At 48.0% G+C, this 10,422-nt stretch overlaps 1 protein-coding gene across 4 annotated transcripts in view; it reads right to left on the reverse strand.

Moving 5' to 3' along the window:
* Nucleotides 1-10,383, reverse strand: part of MLXIP (MLX interacting protein) — a 75,977-nt gene extending 65,594 nt beyond the window's left edge. For all 4 annotated transcript variants that reach the window (XR_010318553.1, XR_010318552.1, XM_064272149.1 and 1 more), the window contains exon 1: nt 9,956-10,383. Coding sequence is in view for 2 of the 4 variants with exons in the window: in XM_064272149.1 (XP_064128219.1) it covers nt 9,956-10,368 (413 nt within the window). In the remaining 2 variants the exon portion in view is untranslated. The remainder of the gene's footprint in view (nt 1-9,955) is intronic.
* Nucleotides 10,384-10,422: the final 39 nt, after the last annotated feature.

The following is a 10,422-nucleotide window of genomic DNA, read 5'->3' on the forward strand; positions in this document are numbered from 1 at the left end:
AAAAAACCCACACCCATTAGCAGCGGCTCCCTCTCTCCAGCCGCAGGCAACCACTAATCTGATTTCTGTTCTAAGCATTTGCCCAATCTGGACAATTCATATATAACGGGCTCATGCAACATGATAAACAAAATGTGGTACATCCATACAATGGAATGCTAATCATCGATAAAAAGGAACAAAATACTGCTACGACATGGATGAACCTCAAAAACATGCTAAGTAAAAGAAACCAAACACAAAAAGCCACATACTGTATGATCCATTTACATAAAATGTCCAAAAAAGGCACATCTATAGAAACAGAAAGTAGATTAGTGGTTGCCTGGGGCTGAGGCTGGAACTCAATGGGCTGAGGGACTATTCTAAAACTGGAAGGTGACAGTGGCTGCACAAAGCAGTAAATTCACCAGAAGATCAGTGATCTGTACTTAAAATGGATGCATTTTATAGTACGTAAATTATAACACATTAAAACTGCTTTTTTAAAAAACTCATCTATCTACAAGTAGACGAACCAGTAGTGATCCAAGGCTCAGAAAGACCTGCTGGATAATTTAAAAAACAAAGGTGGCAATTAAAAAAAAAAAAACCCTGCTATTTAATTGGAAAAGAATTGTTTAATACAGTGAACTAATATAATAATGTACTGTCTTAAGAATTCATTGAAAATGTTTCATTTTAATAAAGTAAAGATTTATATATTTACTTTCTCTAAATAGCTTAGGATCAAGCTACTCTGGGCAGGTCCCAAGCGCCAATCATGACAGGTGGTCTGTTTGCAAACGGGCTAGTTACCACATGAGCAGATGAAGAACTTCTTTAGGATTTTTCTTTTTAAAAAAAACTAGAGTACTGGGTATCTATCTAAAAACTAGGTTAATTCTCCTACTTTCTACACGACAAGCTGTTTTTTTTGCTTCGATGACTGGTGACAGACCAATAAAGGCTGTCTTAGTCATCTAGTGCTGCTATAACAGAAAGACCACAAGTGGATGGCTTTAACAAAGAGAAGTTTATTTTCTCACAGTAAAGTAGGTTAAAGTCCAAATTCAGGGCGTCAACTCCAGGGGAAGGTTTCTCTCTCTGTCAGCCTTCTCATCAACGTTCCCCTGGACTAGGAGCTTCTTCGCACAGGGACACAGGATCCAAAGGACACGCGCTCTGCTCCCAGCATTGCCTTCTTGGTGGTCCCCAACGCTCTGCTTGCTTCCCTTTCCTTTTATCTCTTGAGAGATAAAAGGTATTGCAGGCCACACCCCAGAGAAACTCCCTTTACACTGGATCAGGGATGTGACCTTGTTAAAAAAAAAAAAAAACCATTGCTGTTGAGTCAATTCTGACTCATAGCAACCCTATAGGACAGAGTAGAGTAGAACTGCCCTGTGGAGTTTCCAAGGAGTGCCTGATGGATTCGAACTGCCAACCTTTTGGTTAGCAGCTGTAGGTCTTTCCTGTAACCTGGTAAGGGTATTACAATGCCACCCTAGTCCTCTTTAACATAAAATTATAATCACAAAATGGAGGACAACCACAGAATATTGGGAATCATGGCCTACCCAAGTTGATATGCACATTTTTGGGGGGACATAATTCAATCCATGACAAAGGTCATCATCTTCCCTATGCCCAAAAACCTCAAAAGGAAGGAATCATTGCTAGCTTTCAAAACTGATTCTCCTGCTCTCTCGGACTATTCCTCAACAGTGAGGCTGTGCTCCCTAAATCCCCATGGTTTCCTTTCTCCAATGCAATTAAAATCCTCCAAAATCTTTCTTTCTACCAATAGCCTGATCGCCTCAACTATCCCTTTTTATGAGCTCTTAATCCTTGGCTTTTATTTTTCACTATTGCCTGATACAGATTCTTTAGGTTCACTTCCGAGAGCCAAAAGCTATTGACTAGAACCCTGTTTCTGGAATTATTTCTCCAGTTGGTGGCCCTCTTCTACCCTACCTCCTTCTAGAGGTTTCTGATGTTGCAGTCTGACCCCAAATACATGGAGAATGCTAGATTTAAAGCAGCTTTATTAGGGCGTCCAAGACCAGACAGCACTCCTCCAACCACAACCAGACCCACACCAGTAGAAATACCACTCAGGATGTATGATAGTGTATGTTCACAGGGGGGAAAAAAAAACAAACAAGACTATTCAGAAGGCAAGTTGGAGCAGCAAACTGAAGAAAGAACCCCGGCTGCCTGGATTGGTCAGGGCTAGGCGGAAAATTGCTCTGGAGCTAGCCAGGACCTCCCTGGGCTCTCCCCCAACCCCACACTGACAGCCCCTTCCAGGGAAGCTGCCCTGTCCATGGCTCTGGCTGTCAGGGCAGCACAAGGCAGCCACGTTTTATGTGCAACTGTGTCCTCAGTACAACCTATACCAGCCACACAGTTGGCTGGTCCTTTCCTAGGCCTCCTCAGTTCAGCAGTGCACCCACTTGCTCAGGCCAGAAATCCTAGAGTCGTGCTTGATTCCTTTCTTTCTTTCATCCCCCGGGTCCAATCCATTAGCAAGTCCAAAAACCACCTTGCATCTGCCCACTTCTCATCACCTCCATTGCTACCATCCTAGTCTGCAAATGCTACTCAACAGCCCTCCAACTGGTATCCTTGCTTCTACTCTTGCCCGCCTATAGACTAGTCTCCCCAGAGCAGCCACAAGCACCTCTTTAAGAAGATAAATCCATATTTCCCAATGCAATGAGAATAATATGCTAACTTTCTACATGGCCAACAAGGCCCCTCGCCTCTTCAACCTTATCTCCTACCATTTGCCCCGTCCTCAACATTTCAGCATGCTGCCCTTCTTTCTAGCCCCAAATGTGCCAAGCTCATTCGACCCTGGTGCCTTTGCCTCACCCTCCTCCACTGCTTGGAACAGTATCCACACCTGGCTTCCACTCGCCACTGAGGTTTCAGTTCAATCTGAAATGTCACCTCCTCAGAGGACTTCTCTGATTAGCCTAGATACAGTATCTACCCCACCTCCATCACTTTTGACCCCGTTATCCTGTTTTATGTTCTTCATTGCACTAACTATACAAAATCTTGGTTGCTAGTGGATTCTCCCCACCCCAGTCGCCAGACTGTTGGCTCCATGAGAGATAACGTATCTATCTTATTCACTAGTGTATCCCCAAGGGCTAAAACAGTGCCTCACACATAACAGAGGCATCATTCATATTTTCTGAGTGAAGGAGCACTTGTGCTAAGGGCAGCCAATCCAACACCCATTGTCGGACTCAGGGTCTGAAGCCCATGCGGTTCTGCTCAGAGTGGGAGAGGCCAGGCCAGTTTTACTCTCAAATGTTGGAAATGGGGAAGTGGGGCCAATTAGACAACTGGCAAAGAGCACTGAGCAGGTCCTTACATGAAACATAGGCTACAGGCAAACTCAAGCCAGCTGGGTGCAAGAGCTCCCCAAAATTAGAAGCTTCAAAGTAGCAGAAGAAACAGAGTAGGAGAGAGAGCCAGCTGTCAGGGCAAGAAGTAAGACCATGAAGAAGGTAGAGCTTGAGAGTGGAGCCAAACCAGCAAGCGCATAGTAAAGAAAGGTAAACTTCCACTGCTGCGAACCTAGAGCTGTCTGGACCCCAGTTCCAGTCTCCACTAAGGTCTGGTAGTCCTAGGAATTCTGTGATTATCCTGAGATTACCAGCACCCTTCCTGATCCTTGCCACGAACCCCCATTTCTTGGCTCCTGGCTCCTTCCTCCATCTTCAAAGCCTGCATCTTTGGCTAAGTCCTTCTCACACTGCCATCTCTCTGGTTCTCTCTTCCAATTCCTTCTTCTACTTTTAAGGACACTTGTGATCACACTGGGTCCATCCAGATAATCCAGGATGAACTCTCTACCTTTAAATCAGCTGATTAGCAACCTTAATTCCACCTGCAACTCTAACGTCCCTTTACCATGTGGCCTAACATTCACAGGTTCCAGAGATTAGGACACGGACACTGGGAGGAGGTGGGGGCATTCATCCGCTAGCACACCCAACAAAAGTGTGTATCCCGTTCTCCCACTCCAGACCAGTATTCCCTAAAGCACTATTCCACAGAGGCTGTATCTGTCTCTGCAGAGCTGAAGATAATCAAGGTTTGCCAAAGGCAAAATTAGGAAATTGGCTTCCAGGTTCCTGAGCTTTTCTTTTCCATTCAAAGAATGTTTATTAAATAGGTTCTGTGGGGAAGCCAAAGGTGAAGGCAACTGGAATCCTGGTAAACCTGGTCTACACAGCAATGACATAAAAACTGAAGCAATTCCAACTCATGGTGACCCCATGTGTGTCAGATGAGCACCGTGCTCCACAGTTTTCAGTGACTGATTTTTCTGAGGCACCTCTGGGTAACTCGAACCTCTCACCTTTTGGTTAGCAGCTACGGGCATTACCCATCTGCACCACCCGGGGACTCCAACAATGATACAAGGCAAAAGCAAATAAGGGCCCTGCACTTAGAAGCAGCATGGTGTCAGACTCTTGGGAAAGGGAGGCAGCCTAAAGGCATCCATTTCCTCCAGCAGGAGAGGAACTGGCACCCCACCTCCTCCAAACAGAATTTCAGGCTTCAGTGAGTAGACGAGGAAGGTAACCTTTCAGCTCAAGACATTCCTTAAGCAAGTTACCTAAACTCTGGGAGAAAGACCAAATTAACTTCTGGGGCTGGGCTTCCTCTTTTTTACCTTTTTTTTTAATTTGAAAAATGAGGATTCTACCACCACCTACCTGACAGGGTAATTATGAGAATTACTTAAAACAACATAGAGACTCTGAAAACAGTAGGTGTTCAGTTAATGTGAATTCTCTTCTTCCACCCTCGCAAACAACCTCCCTCCAACTTCTCCCCTATCCTCTTTTCCCAGACACCCTGTTCCTGATTCTATCAACCTTCCCTGTTCTTTCATCAGGCCGGCAATTTGCCAGTCAGCCTCTATATAAAGTGGAAATTTGGTCCTGGACTACTGGTGGAGAGAAGACAGGTAGAAGCAACACTGGGCTTCCTGTTGAGGAATGCAATCCCTGGTATTTTACAGTTAACATAACACGGGGAAGAGAAAATATGCGGTAAGTTGATGTCAGGGGGAACTGTCCACACTGATACTAGTTATGGAAACACACACACGCACACACATACTCTCTCTCTATCTGGTTTAGGTACCCTTCCTCAATAAGGCCATTCCACCTGGTACACATTTTTATCACAGCCCTTACTGTTCTATAACTCTGTTTATCTATCCCTTGCCCCAAGTTTGTGAGTTCTTAGGGACAGAGATTGTTTCATCTCTGTAGCTCAACCCCCACCTTAGTGCTCACTATGTAAGGATTAAAGACCAAAGAGAGCACAAGAGAAGAAAAACTACTTCTCTTTGGCAGGGCTGTAGAAGAGTAAAACTAATTTAGTCATTCATGTAAATGGTTTCCCTTTACAACTAGTGATCATTACAATGTTCCTCCAGTGAAAAATTAAAAAAATCGGAGGACGTGCTGCTGTAAACCTTCAGCCCATGCTATTCCTCAGCACAGATCCCACCTTGGGTCATTAATAGGAGGTAACTACACAGAGCTACATCCAGGAAACTTCTTTTCCCAGTCTACCTTACAGGCCCTAGTTAAAAAGTCTCCTCAAATATCCACTTAAGCAGAAACCCACTTTCCAGGAAAAAAAAGCTACTGCTTATCTCTAAATACATAAAAAGATGACCCCCCTAAGACATTTCACACCAAGACTTCCAGATGAGACGTTACTTAAAAAGGTAAAGAAGTGAAACCAAAACCAACCACAAAAAGCTATACGCTAGATGTGTCCAGAATCTGTGTGGGTGATTTTCATGTGTGGCATTCCTTAAAATGTTAGGAGGGCAAGAATCATGAACTATGTTCTACAGCACATAGCTCCATTGTGGAGTTGTGGAAAGGATCCGGCCAAGCCAAGAATGCTTCTATTTAGTATTTGTGAAGCAGGCATTTGAACTCGACACAAAAAGACCCCAGTCAGATAAATCATTTTCTTCAGTGTATACATGAGAAACTTGGGTTCCTAATAAATGTCAGCTGAATGAAGATGGAGACCTGAAATTCTGTCATCACCAACCTGCTACATTCAGCCTATTAAATCTTTTCATGCCTACTATTTGCCAGGTACTAGCCACATTCAAAAGGGTGGTGGAATGGTTAAATACTCAGCCGCTAACTGAAAGGTCAGAGGTTCAAACCCACCAGCAGCTCCATGGAAGAAAGACCTGGCAATCTGTTCCCATAGATTCCCAAAAAGCCCACTGCCAGCGAGTGGATTCCAATTCATAAAGTGACCCTATAGGACAGAGTAGAACTGCCCCATAGAATTTCCAAGGCTGTAAATCCTTACAGAAGCAGACTGCCACATCTTTCTCCTGCAGAATGGCTGGTGAGTTCCAACTGCCGACCTTTTGGTTAGCAGCCAAACATTGTAACCACTGCACCACCAGGGCTCCCTCCATAAAGATTACACCCTAGGCAGCCCTATGAGGCAGTTTTACTCTGTCCTACAGGGCCACTATGAGTTGGAATCAACTTGATGGCATGCAACAAGAACAGCCACATTCAAAAGGAGCCCTGGTGGCACAAACGGCTAGGTGAAAAGTAGGCACTTCCAACCCACTCAGAGGCTTCTGGGGAGAAAGACGTAGCCATCTGCTTCTGTAAAGATTACAGCCAAGAAAACCCTATGGGGCAACAGTTCTACTCTGTCATATGGGGTCACTATGGCTCGAGATACTCAACAGCACCTAGTAACAACAAACTACGTTCACAGACATTACCTTAGCCAACCCTCACATCCACCCTGTAGAGTTTTATCCTCCTTTTATAGTGGCAGACAGGAAGGTTCAGAGAACTTAAGCCACGGGCTTTTTTTGCCCTGTCATCTACTCCCAAGTTTTACTTTGGGGAAAGACAACTTCTTCCTCTCCACAACAATGCCACTGGAACCCCTTCTGCCATTACTTACCCACAGCCCCTAGAGGCAGACCCCTGGGCACAGAATCCCTAGGCCACGTCATAAAACCCTTTGCCGTGGAGTTGATTCTGACTCATAGTGACCCTATGGGACAGAGTAAAACTGCCCCATAGGAGTGGTTGGTAGATTCGAATTGCCCAGCTTATGGCTGGCAGCCGAGCTCTTAACCACTGCATGACCAGGGCTCCAACTCATAGGAAGGGGAAAAAAGTGACCACAACTTCCCCTATACTTGGTTCCTCCCCAAATAGCTGTTGAACCTCATCTGGAAACAGCTGGGAGGCAGTAGCAGTTAACAGGAAACCAAACCAAAAAAAGTACAGAGCGTACCAGGGAGAGTTAGGCAGCTAGAACGCAGAGGCCAGGGGACAGACAGGAAGTTTGAAGTTAGAAAGAACCTGGGCCAGAAACTTAAGAGGAGGAGACCCAGCTGGCCTTCCTCTCAGCTCAAGTAGAAGAAAAACCTGGAAAGCCGGCAGTGAAGGCTCGAATCCTATGGACATGGAGGACAAACCATCTCTGCAGTCTTCACTGAGGTCAAACACTTCTGTTCGCTCTCTTTCTGTGCCAGAGGCCACAGCTGAGACAACTGGTTTTGAGTCATTTCTGTCAATCCGTACTACACTGCCAACTACGCTCAGGGGTCTGCCAGGCTGGCCTCACAGAGAGACAAAAGCACCTTCATGTGAGATTACTAGGCAATACCCATCCCAAGACCTGCAGCACCAGTAATAATATGAGAAGGGCCAGCAGGGCTGATGCCTGGAGGGGCAAGGTAAGCTTCTCGCACCAAACTAATAGAGCATTTTGCAATCTAGAAAGTTATGTGAGCAATGAATGGCCAGCCGCCAAAAAATTCTTGAAACAAATGGAAAACAAAAAATGCCATTAGTAAAATTCTTTGGTGTTATTTAATAGTAAGCCTTTAGGTTATCCAAACTGAGGGCAAAGGGGAGACTGGTTTATTTTGCCTTTAGCAGAACTTAGGTGAGACCTTTCTCACCCAGGCCTCCTGGGATTCAATCATCCACCTTCTCTGTACATCTACAAGTTTATACTAAAACAAAGAACAGGGTTTTGCTCTCTTAATAAAACGCATTCCTGTCTGTCACCTCTCAAAGTGTAGCATATGCTGTAACCTGGCAGGGTTTGATTCCAAAGGGACTCAAAATTTGAGGCTGAGTAAACAGAGCGACAGAAACCTTGGTGGAGCAGTGGTTAAGTGCTCAGCTGCTAACTGAAGGGTTGGCAGTTTGAACCCACCAGCTGCTCTGCAGGAGAAGATGTGGCAATCTGCTTCGGTAAAGATCACAGCCTTGGAAACCCCGTGGGGACAGTTCTACTTTTTCCTATAGGGTTGCTGTGAGTCGGAATCAAATCAATGGCAATGGATTTTTTCTTTTAAGCAGGTGTGATGAGTGGGCGCAGGGCTATGTCCTCAATACGATTTATCCTTATTAAAAAACAGAACATTCTCCCAGGCTCAGAGCCAGCTCAAACCGGCAAGACCAGAGAACCAGAGCAGAGCCTGACCAAGCAGCACGGAAGGAGGACGGACGGAAGGGAGAGCTCTGGGTGATGTGTTGCAGCCATGTGGCAAAGAAATCATCAGGGAAACCTCCGCGAAAGGAAACGGGGCGGGGGCAGGGGGTGGATTTCAGGAACATAACAAAGGAACAAGTTGACGAATCACTTATTCCAGAGGGAGATATGCCCTCCAGAGCCAAGTATCTAGCGTTTTAATGGCAGGCAGTAAGGAATGTTTTAACTTGGATATAGGGCTCACAGAGATCCCCAAGAAATAAATAAGTAAATAAAGGGAAGAGGGAAATATCCTCGCTTTTCCTTATACTGCTTTTGGAGTCTCCCAGGAAACTGCCTGTGCGGCTGCCTGTGGAGCCACTCCTGTCACTCAGGCAATAACCCTGCTCAGCAGAGATCCTATCGCCAGCCTGAGCAGGGCTGCTTAAGCTGCTGCAGCCAGCCCCAAAAGCGCTGGTGCTGAGCAGAAACGTTCCTAGCTACCTGGAGAAAACGCCTAATTGAAGCACAGGAGAATGAAGAGAGAGTGGAATGCCATTTTAGCACTTCAGGGCCAGGCATTTCTGTGACTTGGAGAAAAGAGATCTCCAGTCGGAGCTGGTCCACTCACATGTGAGGCCGGTGTCCGGGACCCTTGCCGAAACCCTGATATCGTCCCCATATCCTGTTTCAAGCCTGCTGGGGCACCCTCCAACTTGCCAGGGCAGACTGCACCTCCAACAGCTGTGGCTCTAGAAGGCTTCCGAGGCGGCACCCAGGGTCCCCTCTCAAGATGGTGAAGGGCCTCCCAGGAAGCGTGACAGGAGGGGACGCCTGCCTCTGCTGGGACAGTCAGGAAAGCAGCCAATGTTTATCAGACATGGAAGGATGTGCTAAGTCTCCGGAATACGCATTCCACCTATCTCATTCCATCCTGCAGGACAGCCCCAAGTGGCAGACGCAACTGTCATCCTCTGTATAAAGGAGGAAATTGGGGCTTCAAGATGTTACACAACCACGAAACAGCGCAGCCAGGACTTAAGCCAACGGTGACAGGTGGTCGTGCCCCCTCCCCAACACTGCTGGGGACACACAATGTGTTTGGGGAAGGTGTCAACAGGGTCAGGGGACACAGTGTAGGCCTGTCTCTACCCCTCTTTCCCAAATCCGTGGCCCCGGGGAGGGTGGGGGAAATATCCACATGGAGGGGGTCCCGAACGGGAAAGGCAGGGCCAAACGGACCCAAGCCCAGCTGGCAGGGGGACAGCCGGGTCCCCACCCTCCTCCGGGGACCCCAGACCTTAAAACCCTCCTGAACGAGGTGGACCCAAGGAGAACACGCGAAGCCCGGGAGTCCCCAGCGGCCCGGCCCTCCTCGCTTTTCCGTCCGAGGAGGAGGCCCTGCTGGCGCGGTGGGGCCGGCCGGGGTCGAAAGCCCTACCTGTAGGCCAGGGTCATGCACTCGAAGAGCTTGGTGAGCGAGGCGTCGATGGACAGGTGGCAGGAACTGGTCTTGCCGAAGCTGTAGGTCTGGCACGTCTGCTTGTTGACCGTGTCGAAGTCGTAGCCCTTCTTGGGCGGGTGCTCGCGGTGCGGCGACGACACCATGAAGTGGCCGCTGTGGATGATCTGCTGGCGGCGCGGAGGCTCCTCGCGGCCCGGGACGGCCCGGGGCGGCGGCGGGGCGGCGCTCGCGTGGGACCGGGCCGCGGCGGCCGCCCCTGAGGCGGGCGGCGGGGACGGCTCATCCGTGTCCGAGTCGTCATCGTCCTCGGGCACCTGGGGCTTGAGCAGCACCGGGCGGCCCCGGCCGTGCGGCCGGCGCGGCGAGCACGTGAAGACGTCGGCGGCCATGAGGGGGGCGCGGCTGGGGGCATCCCCCGGGCCCGGGGCGACGCGGCGAGCGAG

Source organism: Loxodonta africana, chromosome 19, assembly GCF_030014295.1.
Source record: "Loxodonta africana isolate mLoxAfr1 chromosome 19, mLoxAfr1.hap2, whole genome shotgun sequence".
Classification (NCBI taxonomy): domain Eukaryota; kingdom Metazoa; phylum Chordata; class Mammalia; order Proboscidea; family Elephantidae; genus Loxodonta; species Loxodonta africana.